At 44.7% G+C, this 24,934-nt stretch overlaps 1 protein-coding gene across 1 annotated transcript; it reads left to right on the plus strand.

Moving 5' to 3' along the window:
* Positions 1-4,005: 4,005 nt before the first annotated feature.
* Positions 4,006-7,698, plus strand: LOC123126081 (putative disease resistance protein RGA1). The gene is made up of 4 exons (XM_044546486.1): positions 4,006-5,635; positions 5,813-5,964; positions 6,006-7,171; positions 7,224-7,698. Exons 1-4 carry the CDS (start codon positions 4,006-4,008, stop codon positions 7,696-7,698), a joined length of 3,423 nt encoding a protein of 1,140 aa, XP_044402421.1.
* The last annotated feature ends 17,236 nt before the right edge of the window (positions 7,699-24,934 follow it).

Genomic DNA, 24,934 nt, shown 5'->3' on the forward strand with positions numbered 1-24,934 from the left:
CTACCGGAACAGGGCTTCGCCGAAGCACTGCTACGATATGACCGAGAGGGGGGCACCGCACATGGCTGGAAAGAATCAACTTGTGTGTCTATGGGGTGCCCCCTGGCCACGTATATAAAGGATGGAGGGAGGAGGAGGCCATCCCTCATAGGGCGCGCCCAAAGTGTGGAGTCCTACTAGGACTCCCTAGTCGGATTCCACCCCACGGAATAGGAAAAAGGGAAGGGAGAAGGAGAAGGAAGGAAGGGGGCGCCCCCTTTCCCTAGTCCAATTCGGACCAGTCCATGCGGAAGGGGCGCGGCCACCCTTGAGGCCTTTCTCTCCTTTCCCGTATGGCCCATTAAGGCCCAATACGAATTCCCGTAACTCTCCGGTACTCCGAAAAATACCCGAATCACTCGGAACCTTTTCGATGTCCGAATATAGCCTTCCAATATATCGATCTTTACATCTCGACCATTTCGAGACTCCTCGTCATGTCCCCGATCTCATCTGGGACTCCGAACAAACTTTGGTCATCAAATCACATAACCCATAATACAAATCGTCACAGAACGTTAAGCGTGCGGACCCTACGGGTTCGAGAACTATGTAGACATGACCGAGACTCATCTCCAGTCAATAACCAATAGCGGAACCTGGATGCTCATATTGGTTCCTACATATTCTACGAAGATCTTTATCGGTCAAACCGCATAACAATATACGTTGTTCCCTTTGTCATCGGTATGTTACTTGCCCGAGATTCGATCGTCGGTATCTCAATACCTAGTTCAATCTCGTTACCGACAAGTCTCTTTATTCATTTCGTAATGCATCATCCCGTAACTAACTCATTAGTCACATTGCTTGCAAGGCTTATAGTCATGTGCATTACGAGAGGGCCCAGAGATACCTCTCCGATACCCGGAGTGACAAATCATAATCTTGATCTATGCCAACTCAACAAACACCATCGGAGACACCTGTAGAGCATCTTTATAATCACCCAGTTACGTTGTGATGTTTGATAGCACACAAGGTGTTCCTCCGGTATTCGGGAGTTGCATAATCTCATAGTCTGAGGAACATGTATAAGTCATGAAGAAAGCAGTAGCAATGAAACTGTAACGATCATCGTGCTAAGCTAACGGATGGGTCAACTCAATCACATCATTCTCTAATGATGTGATCCCGCTTATCAAATGACAACTCTTTGTCCATGGCTAGGAAACTTAACCATCTTTGATTAACGAGCTAGTCAAGTAGAGGCATACTAGTGACACTCTGTTTGTTTATGTATTCACACATGTACTAAGTTTCCGGTTAACACAATTCTAGCATGAATAATAAACATTTATCATGATATAAGGAAATATAAATGACAACTTTATTATTGCCTCTAGGGCATATTTCCTTCATCTTCAACCTGTATCTCTGCTATTCTCTACTCCTAAAGGGGGAGTTGGTAGGCTGGCATACACGATTTTTTTCATCTCACCTCCCACCACCCTCTTTCATAGGTTTATTTTCGCCTCACCTCTCACTGGTTTATTTTTGCCTCACCTCCCATCACCCTTTTCACTGGATTATAAGGAAACAAATAACATACAAATCAACTCTTTCCTATTAAACCAGCAATTTCCAAACGTAAAAAATATATCATGGATCTAACTTTTCTAATTTACCCAAATCAACCGACCCCTCCCATCAATGCAATTAAATGACATAGAAATGCACACTTTCTTTGCAAAACAACACTTTTCTAACATACAAAAGACCATGGATCTAACTTTCCTAACTCACACAAATCAACCGATCCCTCTCATCAATGCAATTAAATAACTTAAAAATACTCTCTTTCCTTGCAAACCAACACTTTCCTAACGTAAAAATATCACGTATCTAACTTTTCTAACTTACCCAAATTAACCAATACCTCTCATTAGCGCAATTTGCATTAGGAAACAAATGATGGATTTCAAGGAAACTAACATGTAAATCATGACGCACCTACACCATAGAAACAAATTACGTTATGAAATCATTATGTAGCTACTTAATTTGTTATGGAATATTATCAAAATACGGAGCACAAAGGACATTTAATTTTTATTGAAACATATTCTAAAATTATCTCAACTATTGAAGGGAAGTTGGTCGATTGCTTCCTCGCTTCCAGATTTCTCACCTCCAACGATCACTGCCATCGCACGAACCACCTCATCCCTAAAATTATTTTTCAACCACACCTCTCGCTAGTTTTTTTGGTCTTTTTTGATGCAAAAATTTGATTGACCGATTGATAGATATATGTAATGCCTTCCTACTCTTGTATCTGAACCTTCCTTCTACGTTATGACCAGAATCATAACTTTCCTTTTTTTTCTTCAATCCCTTCACATCCCTGCTACTTGTGAGCTATGTTGAGATTTTACCCGAAGAGAAAGGATGAAGCAGTACAGTAGAGATAAGAATTTCCCTGAGTGAGAACCAAGGTTTACCAAAAAAATTGGAGAATCACGCAAAGCCTCGTGAACAGCACCTGCACACACAAAAGCAAATACTTGCACCCAACGCGGGCAAGAGGGTTGTCAATCCCCTTGAACTCGTTACTTGAAAGGATCAAATCTTGTATAGGTAGATAGATAAATTGCAAAACAAAATAAAAGTAAATAAATTGTAGCAAAGTATTTTTGGTTTTTATAATATGATAAAAGTAGAGACGGGGCCATAGTTTTCACTAAATGCTTTTCTGTCAAACACATACCATACGGTGGATAGACAAATTATTGTTGAACAATTGATAGAGAAACACATAGTTATGACGTATTCACGGCAATGATCATGTATATAGGCATCACGTCCGAGACAAGTAGACCGACTCCTGCCTGCATCTACACTAGTAATCCACCAATCAACCGGTATCCAGCATGTATCTGTGGTATTAAGTTCATGACAAACAGAGTAACGCCTTAAGCTAGATGACATGATGTAGACAAAGTAAACCCAACCAATATGAATAAGCCCAATCATTTTACCCTTAATCACAACAATACAATACGTGCCTCATTACCCCTTCTGTCACTAGGTGAGGACACCACAAGATTAAACCCATTATAAAGCACCTCTCGCACTGCTGCACTCGTTTTTGCAGGGAAGTCTGTAGCACAACTCCGGCTACATCCTTGTTGATCCTGCCCCTAGATCCTTCTTCCTCACTCAACTTTCCCCTCCTCTCTCCTGAATCCCCCTACTCCCACATCCAGCCTATTGCAATCCACACAACTCCGCTCCGGGAGCAGCGCCCAACGCTCCAGCTCCACTGAGCAGAAAGGGTGGAGCAGAGAGCCGATTGTAGTTCAATCTAGCCGAGTCGCTGAAACCGAGCTCCGCGCCGCACCTGCTGACCAGTGTTAAGCCAGCCAGCTCCATGTAGTCCGTCGTGGGGAGCCAGTAATCCAGAGGACGGAGTGGAGTTAGCTGACGAGCAAGCTTGTCAGCTCCGGATTTGTCGCGAGGAGCCAGCAATCTAGCTAGGAGCGGGAGGTGAAGCCAAGGATTTCGCCGAGTGGAGGGCATCGTCCCAACAGGTATACTCTGTCTCTTCCCCTCGCTTCCTACGACTCCTTCGTCGCCTCCAATTCGTTTGCACATTGCTGAGTGCTGACCAACACACATCGTTTTTTGCAGAACCATCCATCCACAGAGAAGCCCGGACCAGCCTTCGTTTGTCAGTCTCACACCAACACACATTGCACAAGGCAGAACCATCCATCCACCAGTCCCAGATGCGCTCGTTTTTGCAGAACCATCCATCCGCAGAGAAGCTCGGACCAGCCTTCGTTAGTCAGTCTCACACCAACATACAGTACATTGCACAAGGCAGAGCCATCCATCCATCCACCAGTCCCAGCTGAGCTCGTTTTGCAGACCCATCCATCCACAGAGAAGCCCGGACAAGCCTTCGTTTGTCAGTCTCACACCAACACACACTGCACAAGGCAAAACCATCCATCCACAGAGATGCCAGTCCCAGCCGCACTCGTTTTTGCAGGGAAGTTTGTAGCAACTCCGGCCATATCTTTCTTGGTCAATAAAGCTTTCACCTATGTCGGCAAATACTTCGAGTCTCCACACATGGATGAGGTGAAAAATAGACTCGTGCTCGCCATGCCCAAGATCCAAGCAGTGTTCGATGCCGTCAACCCGGAATATGTCAAAGAGCAGAGCAGCGCCTTGGATGCGTGGCTATGGCAGCTGAGGGACGCCGTCGAGGCGGCCGAGGACGCCATCGATGAGCTTGAATACTATGAGCTCAAGGAGAAGGCCAATGATCAAAAGATTGCTGAACGGGGTTCTCCGTTTGACAAGATGAAGCACAAGTTTGTGAAATCCGTTAAGAGTGTCAAAACTCTCAAAAAAGTTGCTGATGGTGACATTGTCAGAAGGCTGATGAAATTGGTGGATGCTTTAGATAAGGCTGTTGGTGGTGTTGACAGTTTCCTCAGCCTCACAGACCATCTCAATGGAGCTTTCTCCAGCAGTCAGCAGCAAGTGCAAGCGGACAATGATCGCCAAACTGGTTCTACGTTGAGTGCGACTATTTTCGTTGGACGAGAAAAGGAGAAGGAGAAGATCATTGGATGGCTAGCAAATACATCAAGTCAGACCAATATTCTTTCTATTCTTTCAGTCGTTGGCCATGGTGGCATGGGGAAGACAAGTTTGGCGCAGACCATATGCGAACAGCAAGAGGTGTTGGATCATTTTAAGCTCATATGGGTCACTGTGTCAACTAGCTTTGACGCAACATCACTGACGAGAAAAATATTGGAATGCACTACGGGCGCAAAACCAAAGGCTGATCAGCTGGAACCACTACAGCGAGACCTGAAAGAAAAGCTCAAGTCTGATAAATTTTTGCTAGTTCTAGATGATGTTTGGGAAGATAAGAAAAGGGATGAATGGGAAAAGTTATTTGCTCCATTGAAGAAACTGAACAATGCTGGAAGTAAAATTTTGTTGACAACCCGTATGCAATCTGTAGCGGACATGGCTGCCAGAGTAATGGGGGTCGAAACAGATCAGTGCCTGACATTGCAAGGACTAGAAGAAGATGAAACTTTCGAGCTCTTCACTCATCATGCCTTTTCCGGGTTGAAGAATCCAGCAGATTATGGAAATTTGACGTTAATTGGAGAACAGATTGCAAAGAAACTGCTAGGATGTCCCTTGCTAACTAAGGTTGTTGGTGAGCATTTGCAAGGCAAGGCAACGGTTGAGTACTGGAGCAGATTTTTGCACAAAGGATTGGAGCATTTTAAAGGAACAGAGGAGGATATTATGAGGGTTCTCAGATTAAGCTACTACCACCTACCAACAGAGTTGCAGATTTGTTTTCGCTATTGTTGCATAATTCCTCGCGATGACTATGGATTTCTGAAGAAAAAATTGGTGCAACTATGGATTGGCTCAGGATTGATCTCACAAGCTCTAAGCGACACCCACACTTTGGAGGAAACTGCAGAAGAGTACTTGGCTCAGCTAACTAGAAAGTCATTCTCCAATATGAAGTCAAGAGATGGTCAATTGGAAGAAGAATGGTATGTCATGCATGATTTGATGCACGAATTGGCGAGGAACGTGTCCACTGGTGAATGTGCAAGAATAGATAATCCTGTCCAGCTTAAAGATGAAAAAGACACACTCTGACACCTCTGTATTGCCAATATTGACAATTTCTCTGCTGATGATGTCAAGAAATTCTCCCGTTTCAAGAACTTGCGCACTATTATCATTCACACTGACCCTTGGGTTAAAAATGATGTAGTTTGTGCACTTGAAATGGTTGTTGAGAGCTCCAAATCGTTGCGTCTATATGACTCACAAGAATTCTGCTTTGCTGACAAGTTTAAGTTTGGTAACTTAAAACATCTTCGATATATCTATGTGCCTCGAATATCACCAGGCATGATACGTGGGGTTGCCAAACTTCATCACTTGATGGTACTTTGATGTGTTAGGGTGGCTTGGAGACCGAAACATATGAATCCAGATACTTAGGGTACCTTGAGCGCTTGCGGTATGTATCCTTTGGAGTGAGTGGATTTGGTAATTTCTGCATAAGCAAGCTCACTTCTCTTCAGGAACTACATGACTACCGGGTAGGAGGAACAAAATGCAACGAAATAAGTGCAGTTGGGAACTTAAGAGATCTCGGTGAATTGGGTTTGGAGGATCTTGAGAATTTTCAGAGTTATGAAGAAGCTAAGAATGCCAAGTTGAAGGAAAAACAGCGTCTCAACAAGTTATCTCTGAAGTGGCCTAGAGCTGGTCAAATGACAGATGATTTGAATCTTGACAACCTTGAGCCAAACGTTAATATTAGCGTATTGGAAATTAATGGTTATGCAGGTCCCAAAATTCCATTTTTGATTGAGAATTGCTCTCTCAAAAACATGGTGACACTCCAGTTCAAAGGCTGTATGAACTGGGAATATCTTCCCTCTCTTGGTGAGTTAGTAATGCTGAACGAACTAATGTTGTACGACCTTCCTAAGCTAGGACAGATTAGTCGATCATCTGACATGTCCAGCAGCAGTAGCTCAACGGAGTTGTTGTTACCTCAAAGCCTTAAAAGTTTGGATGTAATTGAATGCCAAAAACTGAGGGAATTACCTATTCTACCTCCAAGCCTAGAATCATTGCTAATAAAAGATGTTGGTCTGACCAAACTTGCTTCGATTGGCAAGATATCCAGTGAGAGCATCGAGCCCAGATCATCTAAGCTGGATTTCATAACTGTCACCAAATGTCCATGCTTAACTTCTCTGGAAGGGAGTCTTTTGGAGCAAAAACTGTACATGAGAACTCTCAGTGTCCTACGTTTGGTTGATTGTGTACATCTGGAGTCCGCGTCCATACCATTTGAAGAAATGAGAGAGCTTAAGGAGCTCAAAATAATGGAATGCCCAAAGTTGAGGATGATAAGAGATGCCAAAGATATGCACTTGCCATTGTCACTAAGGAACCTGGCTATCTCCTGTGACTACTTGGAACCTCCACTGCTCGGATCACTGCAACTGCTCACCAACTTATGTGCGCTCAATTTGCACAACTGCTCGAGCTTGGTGTCTCCCCCCTCAGGGGATGTGTTCAAGAGTGCTGACTTATGTGCACATAGAGGGATGTGAGAATCTCTCGTCCTTGGGAGGGCTCGGATCACTTCCATCACTCTTCAGGTTAAAAATCAGAAGGTGCAGCACACTCGCAAAGGCTGGGTCCTCCTCGCTAAATAGAGTTGCATCTGGTTCTGGTGGCGTGGAGCCCGGCAGCTCACTGCAGATACGTACTATTCAGATTGATCTGCCGCTGCTTCTTGAGCCGCTAAAGAGTCTTTGCCACACCGAAAAGCTGGATATTATGAATGGGTCTGAGATGGAGAGCTTACCTGAACAATGGCTGCTACAGAACCTCCAATCCCTCTGTTGTCTGTATATATCTGGTGCATGTGACTTGAAATCGTTCCCACCAAGAATGAAAGATCTGTGCTTTCTCGAGAACTTTGCCCTACTTGGTGCTGGGCAACTCCAGTCACTTCCGTCTCTTCCCTCCTCCTTGAAGTGCTTCGATCTTATAGAATGTCATCCAGAGCTGGAGAAGAAGATTACAAAACATGGAAGCCCTGAACGGAAAAAAAATTGCCCACATCCCTGAGGCAGCAATAGGTATCTCCACCCTTCGACTTTCATCCTCGCTTAATTTATTGCTTGGATCTCTGCATTGTTGGATATCTGTTCTGACTGTGAACCAATGACAGGAGATTGGTGTTTCGTCTTCGGCAAGAAATTCACCATGGAGGCTTTCAGAAAACTAAGGTAATTAACAATCTCTGGATAAATATATCAATTTTATCCTCATTTTTGCTCTGAACTTGACCAAACAGGCCTTCCTCATGGTGGATATGGTCTAGCTTGTTTCCTTGTTTTTCTTGATATCATCTCTATGCCTTGCCTTGATGAAGGTTGATGTGAAGTCCATTTCGCTTGAATGCATTCGTGAACAATGTAAAAGCTTATTGGTATTTTCTTCTTGTTTCATTTCTCATTTTGAAGCATTGCTTCTGAACTGCAACTATCCTTTTTTCTATCTTTGGATGTGTTTCCTCCATTTTTACTGTGTAACACTCCAACTGCATGCTACTATTGAAATTATTTTTAATTGCCTCAAATAAATATCTTTCCGTTCTTGAAAACTGAAACATTTTTTTGGTTATCAGCTATGGTGACCGTATGAAACTTGCCTCCAACTCGTCGCTGCACTAGTGGAAGAAACGGTTCAACAGAATGCTGGCAAGAAGGTTTGATCGATACCATCTATCTGAAAGATCTTGGAGACTCTTAATTTACTTCAGTTCAGATATTTCATCTCGTGTTGTTGGGAAGATGTCATGTTCTGCCGGATGATACTTACTGAATTCAAGAAGACGCTCAATTCAGCTTCACGTGTACAAATTGCAGCCTTGCTAAAACATTTCTTTCAACCTGTGAATAGAAGTATCTTCATATTGTGTGCCGAAAATATTTAGATTAAGTTACAACTTACAAGTAAGAATTTGGAGCTGTAAATACAAGCATGGTAACCTGAGTTTCTGTTGGGCTCTCATACCTGGGTCTTTCTTAAATAGAGGTCACACTGATGTAACCTGCAAAATGTAACAAGGAATGATCTTGCCTATTTATGCACTGCCTTGAGTTCACTACAACTTTAAGCTTTTCTGCATCAGCCGCCTAAAGTAACACATTTCAATCAGTACGTGAAAACTTGCGTGCTGTAACGCCTCTTCTAGTTAAGCTGGACGAGTTGAATTGATGTGCAAGTACCAGGTAGCCTAGTGGAGTAGTGGTGATGTGCAATTGCTCTCTGCTTTTAATTTTTTGGGGGCAGGACCCTGGTGCAAGTTGATAAGCTGGTCCATCACTAACAATGCTCTCTATTTTTAATGTTTTGAGTGTGGTAGTATGTAGCCGAGGGGAGAAAGGTCTATAAATGTTGCTGTGGTTTATTCAGTGGTTGATTTAACCAGCTCATATGTATCATTGTTTGTTCTGATTCAATTGGTGGACAAAATTAGCATGGCTGGACGAAACAAAAATCCGAGAGAAAAAAATGCTGATAACTACAAATAGAAAAGAAATAACTAAAGACTTGCAATTTAATTTCAGTAGAGATCCTCTACAGCAAGAATGCTCTGCTTTGGGTTTTCGGGTGCGATCTTGACTAGTGCATTCTGAACTTCTAATGAGGGCCACACAAGCCAGCGGTGGGGTGGAACGGGCATGCTTCTGTTTTTCATGAACCTGTTAATTCAGCATGGTTGTCCATTTGTTTGGATTTCAATATGCCGAGAGCTGGGAGGTTTGGCTCTAGCAAGTGTTTGGTATGTTAGATTACTGGTCTGAAACTCTGAATAATAAGTGGCTAAGCAGGTGGTACCAATGCTGATATTTGTTGTTTCTTTAGCTGTTCGGCCATAGATGCCTTGCAATCTGGAAGATTTTGCACTACCACATATATAGGCAGGTATGAGTTTCTAGAAAGCATCTGTAGGTCAGTCATCTAGCAACAGAAACGTAAGTTTGCGGGTTTTTTAGGATGATATCCTTCTTCCTTATGGGGGACTAAGCCCATTCATCTAGTACATCAGTAGCATTTAATTTTTCCTTAATGACTACCCCCAACAGTAAGAGACATATCAACTATTTCTCTACAGGGAGAACATTGAAAGCGTTACTGTTCAGCATACCTTTAATCTTCTTACTTATGCACCTCCAGATTCCTCCGCATCTTGAGAAGCTTGGCCTTCTCCATGATATGAAGAGGCCTAGTAATTATTGAGCTTTCTCTCGCTGCTTGAACAGGACCCCAATCATATTTCTTCCTAGCATTCTTCTCTTTAGGCTCATTCTCCTTGCCGATCTGTCCTATCACTGACCTCCAGGATCTTGAAGTCAGGCATAGTATCATCAGGGAGGTCAAGCTGGGGTTGCTAAGCAATACTACACTTGCCTTCATGCATTCTTCTAGCATCAATGTCACCCCCCTCAAAACCTCCCTTCTTCACACCCCTCCACTAATGATTGCAACTCAGTATAGCAAAACGTCGTACCCTCACCACTAGTATCTTGACAAGGTAAAACACTATTTTGAAATTTGGGAACACACTTTAATTCGTGAACATTTATTCAAATTCATAAATGGTTTTTCAAATGTGTGATTTAAGAAAACATGAACTTTTTTATAAATCAATGAAGATTTTTTTCATATTTGTGAACAATTTTAAAATTTACAAACCTTTTTCTATCCGCAAACATTTTAAAAATTTGTGACCATATTTTAAAAACAATGAATTTTTTTAAAACTCGTGAAAAAATAAAAATCATGAATAAGTTTTAATTTATTATTATTTTTAGTTTATGAACTTTTTAAAATTTTGTTAACATTTAAAAATTCAACTTGACCAGCAGAGTACACACTTAGTGCCACATGTAACATGGCCCACGATATAGTGCATGTTTACTCAAAAGCATATGTATTATCTATTAACGGTCAAGAAAAACTGTGAACTAAGCATAACTCGGGAGGTCCTATTTTTCAATCTTTGCGACAAAAAGTCGACCTTTCGCATAGGGAGCAAGCAACTCGGCCGACCCACAAGCTTTTGCGGTACTGTAAACCTGAAACAGTGAAATTCATTAAAAAAACAATGAAGATTTTTTCATATTCCTGAACAGTTTGATAATTCACGGACCTTTTCTAAACCCGTGAACAGTTTTGAAATTTCTGATCATATTTAGAAAACAATGGACATTTAAAATTCGTGATTTTTTTCATATTCGTGATTAAGTTTTAAATTTATTATTATTGTTTAAAGATTAATATTCCCCAATACTTTAAAAATAAATTTTATAGAAAAACAGATCAAAATGAAAATAATCCAACTTAACCAGCAGAGTACAAACATAGTGCTACATGACCCACAGTGTAGTTCGTGTTTACTCAAAAGCCTATGTACTACTATTATCTATGCTAACGGTTGAGAAAAACTGCAGACTAACCATAACTCGGGAGGTCCTACCTTTCGCATAGGCAGCAAGCGACTGGGCCGGGTCACAATTTTTTGGTACTGTAGCACTAAAACAGTGAAATTAAAAAACATAAAGATTTTTACATATTGGTGAAAAAAATTAACTTCACAAACCTATTTTAATCTGCAAAGATTTTTAAATTCGGTGATCATATTCAAAATATGATGAACATTTTTGTAACTCATGAACATTTTAAAAAAATCACGAATATTTGTTCATATTGATGAATAAATTGTTAATTTATTATTAATTCAGGAATGTTTTAAAAAAATGTATTAACACTTTAAGAATTCAAAAATAAATGAAATTCCTTAATATTTTTTATAGAAAAACCGATCGAAATAAAAAATCAAATTAACCAGCAAAGTACACACATAGTGCTACATGGCCCAGGACGTAGTCCTTAACCAGCTCATATGTATCACTGTCGTTCTGATTCATGCTTTGGGGTTAGGGCTTGGGCGCCATGTTTGGTTTGGCCAGCCCGATGGTATTCATTTCATCCCTGTAAACGTTATGGCGGTTTGAGTAAAGCTTCGTGACATTGTCTCAAAAAAATTGTTGTTCTGATTCACTTGGTGGACAAAATTAGCATGGTTCGACCAAACAAAAAACCGAGAGAAAAAAATGCTAATAACTACAAATATGAAAGAAACAAGTATAGACATGCAATTTAATTTTAGTAGAGATCATCTACGCAAGAATGCCCTGCTCTTGGTTTTCGGGTGCATCTTGACTAATCCATTCTGAACTTCTAATGAGGGCCACACTGGCCAGCGGTGGGGTGGAACAGGCATGCTGTTTTTTCTTGAACCTGCTAATTCAGCATAGTTGTTCATTTGTTTGAATTTCAAGGCTCTAGCAAATGTTTGGTATGTTAGATTACTGGTCTGAAACATTGAATAATAAGTGGCTAAGCAGGTGGTGCCAATGCTGATATTTGTCGTTTCTATACCGAAAAAGGGTTTCCCCCCGCTTTGTATTCCAAAGCACCAACACCGATCACAGAGCAAACGCTAGGGCGAGCAGCACAACAAGCCAAAGAAAAAGAAGAAGAAACAATGCCAACACCGGCAGCTCGACAAAGCGCGGATGACCCACTACTGCTGTGCCCTCCGAAATCGACCCACCACGATCCAAGGCTCCGATCCTCCGCGTACCAAGCAGCACCTCCAGGAAGGAATGCGACGCCGACGACGCTGCTGCCCGGACGTGTCCTAGGGTTTCCCCCGGCACGCGGAGGGTAGTGGGAAATGAAGACCACCGACACCCTCCAGGGAAGAATGGTGGCACCCGCAGGCGTCACCGCATCGGAGCCGGAAGACCCGGCAAGATTTCTCCCAACTCCAAACCCCACCGCCCAACCGGATCGGAGCCAACCAGCCAACTCGCCGCCCACCAGCATGCGCCACCGCGGTCGCAACGCCACCCACGCCACCTCACTGAGATCACCACCACGAGGCCAAGAGAATGAGGAGAGGAGGCATTGGTCGATGGGAGCAGCAGCGTCGTAGCCGCGCGGGAGGGAACCACCTCCACCGCCGTCGTGCAGGAGGCCCGTGCCTCCAGCACCGTCGCGGTCGCCGTCCGGACGCAGCAGCAGGGCATACCAAGCCACGCCTGGGAAGGCCAGGCCCGAATCGGGCCCGCTAAGCCCTGCCGGCCACGCTGCAGCAGGGCGGCGCCAGCACCCCTATAGGCAGGTATGAGTTTCTAGAAAGCATCTGTAGATCAGTCATCTAGAAACAGAAACGTAAATTTGTGTTTGTTTTAGGATGATAGCCTTCTTCCTTATGGGGGACTAAGCCCATTCATCTAGTACATCAGTAGCATTTAATTTTTCCTTGATGACTACCCCAACAGTAAGAGACATATCAACTATTTCTTCTGCAAGGAGAACATTAAAAAGGTTACTGTCCATCATACCTTTGATCTTCTTACTTATGCACCTCCAGGTTCCTCTGTATCTTGAGAGGCTTGGCCTTCTCCATGATATGAAGAGACCTGGTAATTCTTGAGCTTTCTCTCGCTGCTTGAACAGGACCCCCAATCATATTTCTTCCTAGCATTCTTCTCTTTAGGCTCATTCTCCAGCCCATCTTGCCTATCTGTCCTATCACTGACCTCCAGGATCTTGAAGTCAGGCATAGTATCATCAGGGAGGTCAATCTGGGGTTGCTAATTAATACTACCCTTGCCTTCATGCATTCTTGTAGCATCAATGTCTCCCTCCTCGAAATGTCCTTTAGACCCCTCAACTCTGGTTGCAACTCAGTATAGCAAAACCTACTAACCTCACGACTAGTATCTTCACTAGGTAAAACACTATTTTGCAATTTGGGAACACACTTAAATTCGTGAACATTTATTCAAATTCATAAATGGTTTTTAAAATATGTGATCTTATTAAAACATGAAGTTATTTAAAATCTATCGAGATTTTTTCATATTCATGAACAGTTTTTAAATTCACAAACCATTTTAACATCCACAAAAAACTTAAAAAATTGTAATCATATTTAAAAACTATAAACATGTTTAAAACTCATGAACATTTTTTATTCGTGAATATTATTTCATATTCATGAATAAATTTTAGATCTATTATAATTTTTTAAATTCATGAACGTTTTCAAAATTTTGTTAACATTTAAAAATTCAACTTAACCAGCAGAATACACACATAGTGCCACATGGCCCATGACGTAGTGCGTGTTTAATCAAAAGCATATGTGTTATCTATTAACGGTCGAGAAAAACTGCGGACTAAGTATAACTCGGGAGGTCCTATTTGCCGTTGACCTTTCGCATAGGGAGCAAGCGTCTGGGGCTGGCCATAAGCATTTGCGGTACTGTCACACTAAAACTGTGAAATTCATATAAAAACATAAATATTTTTTCATATTCATGAACTATTTTTAAATTCACAAACTTTTTTAAATCAATGAACATTTTAAAAATTTGTGATCATACTCAGAAAAACAATGATCATTCTTTTAATTCTCGTATTCATGAATAAGTTTAAAATTTATTATTATTGTTTAAATTCATGAACAATTTTAAATTTTTTACTGTAAGATTTATGAATTTCATACAAAATGAAATTCCTAAATATTTTTACAAATAATTTTAATAGAAAGCCAATCAAAATAAAAAATTTGAACTTAACCAGCAGAGTACACACATAGTGTTACATGGCCCACGATGTAGTGTGTATTTACTCAAAAGCATATGTATTATGTATTAGATAGGTCGAGAAAACTGCGGACTAAGCATAACTCAGGAAGTCCTATTTGCTATTTGCGACAGATAGTCCTATTTATCGCTATTTACGACAAATAGTCGATCTTCCGCATAGGGAGCAAGCGACTGGGCCGACCCACAAGTGTTTGTGGTATCGTAGTGCTAAAACAGTGAAGCCCATAGAAAGTGATTCACCCTCGATAGCAAGACCTACCCGTTCGTGAGCGAGCGTTGCTAGCCATGGGAGCTGATGAGCTTTCGTGACTAAAATGAACATCGACACTTTAAGAACTAACAGCAGCAACACATTCGAACAATTTTTCAAATTGAGAACACATACATTTTTCTAAAAAGTAAATATCTTTAAATGTGGACACTTTTCAAATTTATGAACACATTGGTTGAATCTGTCAAGAATTTTTGAACCAAACAATAACTGAAAACGTGAACAATTTTTGAAAAGTGAACATTTTTTAAATATGTCATCATTTATTGAAAACAGGAACATTTATTCAAACTGCAGAACAAAATTTGAAAACAGGAACATTGTTGAACTTCTGAGTAATTGTTTAAAACGTGATTTTTTTTTAAAAAATCCTAACTATTTTTTAATTTGTGTAAAAATTTTGAAAACGGGAACAGTGTTTTAGAAACACGAACATTTTTTAGATTCCCAAACATTTTTAAAATACAAATATTTTTTGAATTCATTAATAAATTTTGAAATGGGATTTTTTAACAAATACAAACATTTTTTAAATTTATGAACATTTTTCAAAAATAGATTTTCTTTTTCTTAATTTAGAACAAAATATTTGAATTCCCAAACATTTTTTCAAACATAAAAGTAAAACAAAAATAAAAAACTAAAATGCTAGAAAAACTATTAAAAAACCCGGTTCAACAACCTTGTAGTAGCTTCCCATAACCGGTCAGAAGGTTCCGAAACCCGGATAATGTAGTCATTTTTTGCGGGCGATATCGTAGTCATTTCACTACCTGCAGAATGGCCTGACCCATTTCTGTGCGGATTTTCCCCATCCTATATACCTAAGAGATTCATCCCCACTATCATATTTATCTTGACATGCTACCTATCCACCTCACCACTATGCCACGTCAGCGTTTTTCTGTTAACATATCATTTTTTTCACGAGAGAATTCTGCCTAGCGTTGTACACCGTCTGTCCATCCACCTCTCGATATTCCAATGGGGCGGCTCTGTGGCCAGATTTGCGTTCGCTTCAGCCTCCGGTTCTGTTCCTCCAGGTGCGTCTGCGTTGCAACAGATCATGGTGAGGAGACTCAATTCCCTAGCAACAATTTTTATTTTATAGGTACGTATACGTTCTATACAAATTATTTTATACCTAATGACAGGGAGCATCGTCAGCAAATTAGCACAAAAAATATATAGTTTTACCAATCCAAGTAATATCCGTGCAATTCACCATCCTTAGATTAGATGATGCTATGTGCAATTCAACGAGCTTAGATAATGGTGCGGTTCATGAGTTCTTAATCGATCCAACTGCCAACTGCTACTCTATGACATTAGTTATGTTCCAGTGCCATTGTAATAGCTAACATAGCCCGCTATCTAATTTTATACATTTGAAGGATATATGAAAAGACTCATCAACACTCTGTCCTCTCTTTTGTTCTCTTGCGACTAGAGAGATGCTACAGGTCAGTCATAGAGAGATCAGCATCCAGGTACATATGTACAGCATCCATTCGGTGGAGTTGGCGTAGAGGAGAAAGCCCATGTGTGGAAGGGAAGTTGCATTTGTAATGGATGCAAGCAAACAATGCTTTATTACATAAGCAAGAAAAACAAAGGGTATGTTAGCACTCAGCAGCCGCCACAACATGGTAAGCAGGAGATGATGAAATCGAATAACGAGGAGTTGTGGACCCCCCTCTCTCTATGTGTGTGTGTGTGTGTTTTGTATAATTTTGTTGGATATTCCTTTAATTCATTATGTGATAGTACCTCATTGGGGAAAAAAATTATATGAGACCAGGTCTCACGGTTAGCAGGTGAGACCCGTCCTGATGGATGACACGTGGCATTCACAAATCTCAAAGCATCTAATCTTTCCCCCCTTGATTTCAAGTGGGGGTGGGGTGGATGCTTTGTGATTTGTGAATGCCATGTGTCATCCATCAGGACGGGTCTCACGTGAGACCTGGTCTCATAGAATTCTTTTCCACCTCATTGGTACTAAATTTTACATCCACATTAAATTTCTATTTTTAAGATACCATACTAAGCGCTACAAATTTCCCGCGGCAACGCGCGGGATATTATCTAGTAACTCAGATAGTTAGCTCCTTTGCTAAAGCCAGCCGACCTGGCTTCAAGTCGCAAACATGTCTAGCATGTGTGCTCGCTTGTTGATCCCGTCGTGTTAAACGTGATGTATAGTTAGGATTCTGGTTGTTAGGCTAGCTGTAGATAAGGGCAGATCACGCCATCAGTTGTAACCCTAACAACCTTGTACTTATCCTTTGTACGTACGTGTATAAATATATGAGGAGGCCGGTGGTCATCATCACGGCAAATCATTCGTTCTGACTTGGTATCAGAGCAATAAGATCTAATCCTACCCACCATGGCCGGCTCCAACGCTGCTCCCATCACCAACACTTTCGGCGCCCTTTCCACCGTCAACGCCGGCACCCTTGCCGCCGGCTCCTCCTCCTCCGCTCCAATCTCCGTCACCACTCTCGGCAACCTCATCACGCTGCGCCTTACGCGGGACAACTTCCTGCTGTGGAAGACTCAACCGTCCCTGCCCTCGCCTCGAACGGTTTGTTCGGCTATGTTGCCGGCACCGAGGAAGCGCCGCCGCAGACCCTCATAGAGGGCACTGGCGATGCAGCTGTCGAGGTCGCCAACCCGGAGTTCCTTCGCTGGTTCCAGAAGGATCAGCTCGTCATGATCGCGCTCCTCGGCTCCATGACCGAGGATATACTTGGGCAGATGACCCAGCTCACCACTTCTGCTCAGGTCTGGACTACTCTTCATGAGTTGTTTGCATCACAAAATCGTGCTCGTATCATGCAGTTGCGCTACCAGCTATCCAATCTGAAGAAGAAAGACCTCACCGCCTCGGAATACTACCGCAAGATGCGGGGCTTCGCCGACGCCATGGCTTCCATCGGCAAGCCGCTCGACGATGACGAGGTGCTGGGCTACATACTCGCCGGACTAGGTCCTGAGTTCGAGCCTCTGGTCGCGTCCATCACGGCGCGCAACGACCCCATCAGCCTCAGCAGCTTCTATGCCTTCTTCCTCAGCGCCGAACTTCGCCTCGAGCAGCAGGCATCGTCCGGCAACATCCATCCGTCCGCAAACGTTGCTGCGCGCCACATTGATGGTCATCGTGGCGGACAAGGCGGCCAAGGCGCACGCGGCGGACACGGCGATCAGGGCGGACGTGGTCGCGGAACGCGCGGCCGCGGCAACGGCCGGACTAACCTAAAGTGTCAGGTCTGCTCCAAGTTCGGCCACGACGCCCTCCACTGCCGCAACCGGTTCAACCACGCCTTCCAGCCAGAAGAGCAGCGTGAGCGCTCCGGCAACGTCGCCAACACCGGCCCAGGAGGCTCGTACTCCGTCGACACCGACTGGTATGTAGATACCGGCGCCACCGATCACCTGACGAGTGACCTGGACCGTCTCAGCTTCCATGAGAAGTATGGTGGCAAAGACAAGGTGCATGCAGCCAACGGAGCAGGTATGTCTATTGCGCATGTTGGTCATTCCACTATTCCCGGTTTATCCAAACCTCTGCACCTCCGTAACATTCTGCATGTTCCACACATCAACAAACACCTCCTGTCTGCACAAAAACTTGCCTATGATAATCATGCTTTTGCTGAATTCTATCCTGATCTTTTTCGTCTTAAGGACCAAGCAACGAAGGCGGTTCTTCTTCAAAGTAGATGCCGCAATGGTCTCTACCCGGTGCCAAGCTACAAGCAGTCGTCGCTCGTATCTGGTTCTCGAGCTCTCTCCAGCATCAGGCTATCTTCAGATTTATGGCATAAAAGATTAGGTCATCCGTCCAAAAGTATTGTCGATTCAGTTCTTAGGTTAAATAAATTTGCTTGTGCACCATCTACCGAGTCTAGTGTTTGTGATGCGTGTCAGCGCGCAAAAGTTCATCAGCTACCTTTTCGAGATTCTAATCATGTCACTTATACACCTCTTGAAATTATTCATTCGGATGTATGGGGCCCTGCTACTACTTCCGTTGGTGGTTTTAAATATTATGTGAGTTTTTTGGACGATTATAGCCGTTTTACATGGATCTATCTCCTTAAACGAAAATCCGATGTTGAACAAGCCTTCTACACCTTCCAAAAACATGTTGAACGCATGCTCGATGCAAAAATTAAAACTGTTCAGACGGATTGGGGCGGCGAGTATCGCCGTCTCTCCCGCTATTTCCAAAAAGAAGGCATTGCGCACCGGGTTTCCTGTCCTCATACCTCACAACAAAATGGCATCGCAGAACGGAAACATCGTCATATCGTCGAAACAGGCATCGCTCTTCTCGCTCACTCCTCCCTCCCCGTTCGGTTTTGGGACGAGGCTTTTCTCACCGCTTGCTATCTCATAAATCGCATGCCCACTCGAGTCCTTCAAAACTCCACACCAGTCTCTTGTCTTTTTGGCGATAAACCAGACTATACATTTCTCCGTGCTTTCGGTTGCGCTTGTTGGCCGAACCTGCGCCCTTATAATAACCGCAAGCTAGAATTCCGGTCTCGGCAATGCGTTTTCTTGGGATATAGCTCCATGCACAAAGGCTACAAATGCTTAGATCGCTCTAGTGGTCGCATTTATATTTCTCGTGATGTCACTTTTGATGAACAAGTGTTTCCGTTCTCAACTAGCTCAGTAGTGCAAAAGTCCTCACCCATTCTTTCCACACCATCCTCTTTTTTTCCCATCACCGAGCCGGCTCTAATGGATGATCGCATGCGCAAATATGACATGACCTTGCTGCCTGATGCTTCGTGTAGCTCGTCTTTGTCTCCTGCAGGTACTCGCCAGGAGTTCACGTCGCCATGTGCGCCACGTAGCAGCCATACAGACGGGGGCCATGCAGATGTTTCAGCCGGACCCTCGGCCGTTCTCGTCACGCCGCCTGGATCGCGCAGCCCGGCTTCTCCTGTCAGCCGGCTTAGTCTGACGCCCAACCAGGCTGACGACGTCGACCCGGCCTGTTCGTCCACCGGAACTCCAGCGTCAGTACCGCCGGCGACCCCGTCGTCCGATGCTGCCGCAGAGGCTGAAGTTGCTTCGTCCAGCGCCCTGCATCCGATGACGACTCGCCTTCGCAACAACATCGTCAAGATGCTCGTGCCAAGCGATGGCACCGTCCGCTACGACCCTCGCCGTCGTGCGTTCCACGCGGAGCCTCGCTCATTTCGCGCCGCCCTTGCCGATGATCAGTGGCGGCCCGCGATGGAGTCTGAGTTCCAAGCTCTTCAACAAAACAAGACATGGTCATTGGTGCCTCGACCTCCCGGCAAAAATGTTATAGGCTGCAAATGGGTCTTCAAAGTGAAGCATAAGGCAGATGGCTCCCTCGACAAGTTCAAGGCACGGCTCGTCGCGCGCGGCTTCACTCAGCAGTACGGGCTTGATTACTCGGAAACATTCTCTCCGGTAGTCAAACCTGCCACCGTGCGCCTCGTCCTCTCGCTCGCTGTTTCCCGTGGCTGGCACTTCCGTCAAGTGGACATCAGCAATGCTTTCCTTCACGGTGTCCTCACTGAAGAAGCTTACATGCAGCAGCCCCCCGGCTTTCAGGATCAGTCACGGCCAGACTATGTTTGCAAGCTCCACAAGGCGTTGTATGGCCTCAAACAGTCCCCTCGTGCATGGTATGCCCGTCTTAGTGAGCGTCTTCAGCAGCTTGGGTTTCATCCGTCAGCAGCCGATACATCTCTGTTCATCCTTGTTGATCGAGGTGTCACCATCTACATGCTTGTCTATGTGGATGATATCGTCATCGTGAGCTCATCTGCCTCTGCCATGCATAATCTGCTTCAGCGACTCTCGGATACCTTCCCTGTGAAAGACCTTGGTTCTCTGAATTATTTTCTCGGTATTGAAGTACTTCGCAATTCCGGGGGAATGACTCTTACTCAGACAAAATACGCCCTTGATTTGCTGCAGCGTACTGATATGGTGAATTGCAAAGCAATTTCAACACCCATGTGCACCCATGAGAAGCTCACTCGTGATGCTGGACATAAACTGAATGAGGATGAAGCTTTCAAGTACAGAAGCACCGTTGGAGCTCTTCAGTACTTAACTTTGACACGACCGGATCTCTCGTTCGCCGTGAACAAAGTCTGCCAGTTCTTGTCAAGGCCCACTAATGTGCACTGGGAAGCTGTTAAACGCATCTTGCGATTTGTGAAAGGGACAGTTGCGACAGGCCTGACCATCAGGCGCTCGCCATCAACTTTGATCAGTGTATTCACTGACGCTGATTGGGCTGGCTGCAGCGATGACCGAAGATCCACCAGTGGTTTTGCTGTCTTTTTTGGACCAAACCTCGTTTCATGGAGTGCGAGGAAACAGCCGACAGTCTCGCGTTCATCCACCGAAGCCGAATACAAGGCGCTTGCGAATGGAACTGCTGAAGCCTCTTGGATACAATCCTTGCTGAAAGAGTTGCACGTTCCGCAGCCTCGAGCACCCATTCTATGGTGTGACAACCTCGGTGCCACGTACCTCACTGCAAATCCGGTGTTTCATGCTCGTACTAAACACATTGAGGTGGATTTCCATTTTGTGAGAGAAAAGGTGGCCATGGGTGCACTTGACGTCCGGTTCATTGCCTCTGCTGATCAGGTAGCCGATGCATTTACCAAACCTCTCACGAAGGTCATGCTTGAGCGGCTGCGCACCAATCTCAACCTTGTGTCAGGATGAGATTGCGGGGGAATGTTAAACGTGATGTATAGTTAGGATTCTGGTTGTTAGGCTAGCTGTAGATAAGGGCAGATCACGCCATCAGTTGTAACCCTAACAACCTTGTACTTATCCTTTGTACGTACGTGTATAAATATATGAGGAGGCCGGTGGTCATCATCACGGCAAATCATTCGTTCTGACTCGTCGTGAGTTGTGTGTACATATGAGTATATGACCCCTTCGCCTCTTCTCCCATTGGCGGTATCGCCAATCTGCCTCGTCTTCTGTGGCCTTAGGAACATGGGGGCGCGGTGGATCCCGGCTCTTGCCGGCGGGAGGGTTTGTGTTCTGCTCAGCAAGACGAGACGGTGGCGGCTCACTGAAGATGGAATAAGTTTCTTCCCGCCTAGACCCCATTCTGGTGGTGCGTTTATCATCGGCGGAAGGCGTGTGGAGGTGTATCTCCGGCAGATCATGCAGGATTGTCTTTGTTCGTCAGTGTGTCTTTAGGTTGGATCATTCCAATCGATGCTTCTCTTCATTGGAGGTGGTTGCTATTTGGGTGCGCTGGTCTAATGAGGCCTTAGCACGACGACTTCCCGATTGTCTACTACAACAAATTTTGCTAGGCACCAGTGAGAAAGGGGTGATGATCGCGACGTGTCTTCGGCTCGCTTCAATGCTTGTAGTCGTCGCGACATGGTATACGGATCTGGATGTAATTTTTATTATTTCTAATGGTCTTTGTACTGCCATGATTGATGAATAGATCAAAAGTTTTCTCCAAAAGAAAGATCTCAATTTTTACGGGCTCGGCTTTCCAGTGGCGTTGGTACGGGGTGGGTGGTCAAGAAAATGGAAGCAAAGTGGGTCGGTGTAGGTACTCCTACATTTTGGGCCTGGCCGACTGGCCCGGCTACCACTTTCAGCGATCCACTCTCTTTTTCTCTCCCATTGCTTCTCCGCACGTGCATGGTGGAACGAGACTGAGGGTTCATCGTCGAGGCAAAACAGCAAGTTTTGGAGCACGCTATGGCATATCCAAGTACCCTCAAAACTGCCCTTATTTCTTTGGAGACTTGCAAGACACTCTATGCCCAGCGGAGAAGTGCTTCATCATCGCCATATGGCCGATACAGATACTTGCTGCCTGTGTGGAGCGAGGGATACATGGAGGCACGCTCTTTTCTCTTGCGCTCTCTCAAGAAGCGTGTGGGCTCTAGCACCTGAGGAGTTGGTCGAGAAAATCATTACACACCAGGAGGAACATGCTAAAGACTGGTTATTTGCTCTACATGAAATATTAGAAGCGCATGATTTCGTTCGTGTTGTGGTAACTATATGGGCGATCTGGGCTGCACGAAGAAAGGCGATTCATGAGGATATTTTTCAGTCTCCACACGCTACAGCAGCTTTCATCAATAAGTTTCTGTCAGAGTTGGAGATAGTAAATAAAAGGGAGACGCATGCGGTACCAGGAAGAGTCATGCGGAGTGCAACATGGGTGCCGCCAATTCAAGGATGTGTCAAGATCAATGTTGATGGGGCAGTGGCCGTGAGAAGGAAACATGGTTCTGTCGGAGCGATATGCAGAGACCAGCAGGGCAACTTTCTGGGGGCTTCGGTGATCGTCTTCAAGCACATCACAGAACCTCAAACGTTGGAAGCCCTAGCTATAAGAGAAGCTCTCTCTTTGGCGGATGATCTTTATGTACGAGATATACAGGTTGCATCCGACTGCAAGGTGGTTGTCGATGAGTTGAAACATGGAAAGCTAGCTACTTATGGAGCTGTACTTCGGGAGATTTCGGAACACTCTTGTAGCTTTTTATCTTGCAATATAGGTCATGAATTTATGAGCTCAAACTATGAAGCTCACAATCTAGCGAAACATTCTCTCTCCCTCGCGGTTGGCCGCCATGTGTGGTTAGGCCATCCGGGAGATCTTCATTTCGTCCCTGTAAACATTGTGACGGGTTAATAAAGTTTCACAAGATTGTCTCAAAAGAAAAACTAGGAAGAGAGGTCGCGTGGCACATGCCTTTGTGATCCCATTGGTGGATCGAGCGAAGAATGTTCCAGTAATCTTCACTCGATTAGTATAGTACCATATCAACATAAAGCAAGAATAATAAGGTGATGTAGCCGGGCTATAAGACTTAAAATATAGTATATTTTTGCTTAGTTGAAAGAGAGAGAAGAGGGGATAGAAGACAAGCGGGCTACAAACTAACAGCCGACTGTAGCACATGCTTTTAGAGACTTTGTGAAAGAGGGAGATGGGTCATGTATCAATAAAGTAGTACTTATTTACATCTAATTATTATACTTTGCTGAGTTAAAAGAGAGAGAGAAGAGGGGATAGAAGACAAGCGGGCTAGTACAAACTAATAGCCGACTGTAGCACGTGCTCCTAGAGACTTTGTGAGAAAGGTAGGTGGGTCATGTATCAATGAAGTAATACTTATTTACATCTAACTATTATACTCGTGGACTATAAACTTGGCTATAATTTATTTATTTTTTAGAAATGAAGGAGGACCCCCGGCCTCTGCATCTGGACAATGCATGCAGCCACTTTATTAATTATTCACATATGACCTTACAAAGTCATACAACAGTAAGACTGAAGCCACCATCTAGGCAACATCTGTCGCTACTCATATCTAGTTGATGTAGGGATGCTGATAGTCTGGGCTTAATACCAAACAGACTTCGCAGCCAAACCTAACACCTAAGACCTGAGGTCCCAGCCAGGACACCTGCCGGGTATGGGGCACCTACCAGTCCGGCGCACTCCTCAACCAAGACGTCTGCCGGGTATGAGGCCGCCGCAGCCACCTGCCACCAATCCATCTTCAGAGCTGTACTGTTGCATCTACCGTGCCAGGTCAATCTGTCATCGACGCCACCATGACGCTAGACAGCGTCGTCCTCCTGCGCGAGTCCATCCACACGCGCCCGTCGTCGAAACTCCACAGCGCCATGCCGCCGGGATCCGTCGTCGGCCTTGCGGTAGATGAAACACCGCTCCTCCTCGTCCCCTTCAGCCAGCTCCTGCTCCAAAACGATGCCCTCAGGAGGGAGCAAGCCATCGAAGGCGTTGTCATCGCCCGATCCGGTAGACCCAGATCTAGGGTTTCCCCCGGAACATCGCGATCATGTTGACGCAGTTTGCAACGACGATGCCTCAACAGGGGGCGTCGGAGACGCCGTCATCGTCGCCGTGACCGAAGTCGGGGCGATTTTCGCCGGAAGTAGCGCCACTACGATCTCGCCGCTGACTGGATCCGAGCACACCCTCGCCATGTAGACGTATGGTGTCATCGAAAAGCCGGTTGAGGACCTCCGGCCGCCCCACCCCGGCCCCATCACGCGCCGCCGGCCGGCCATAGCCGAACCACGACGGATCTGGCCGGGACGCCAGATCCGCAACAACCGCCGCCACCAACACCCGGTCAGGCAAGCCAAAGACTCAACCCACCGGCCATGGGGGAAATGGCCGCCGCCGCATGCCAGGGTCGCCGCCATGACCGCGCCGGCTGAAGACGAAGGCGCCAACGCAAGATCGATCCAGACGACCTGAATCCCTCGCGCGCGACCCCGGTCAGCC

This window comes from Triticum aestivum, chromosome 5D (genome assembly GCF_018294505.1).
Source record: "Triticum aestivum cultivar Chinese Spring chromosome 5D, IWGSC CS RefSeq v2.1, whole genome shotgun sequence".
NCBI classification, from domain to species: Eukaryota; Viridiplantae; Streptophyta; class Magnoliopsida; order Poales; family Poaceae; genus Triticum; species Triticum aestivum.

Coding starts and splice junctions, on each gene's coding strand:
- LOC123126081 (XM_044546486.1), top strand. CDS start 4,006: ATGCCAGTCCCAGCCGCACTCGTTTTTGCAGGGAAGTTTGTAGCAACT. Junction 5,965..6,005: donor CACCAGGCATGATACGTGGG/GTTGCCAAACTT, acceptor TTGATGTGTTAG/GGTGGCTTGGAGACCGAAAC. Junction 7,172..7,223: donor TTATGTGCACATAGAGGGAT/GTGAGAATCTCT, acceptor ATCACTCTTCAG/GTTAAAAATCAGAAGGTGCA.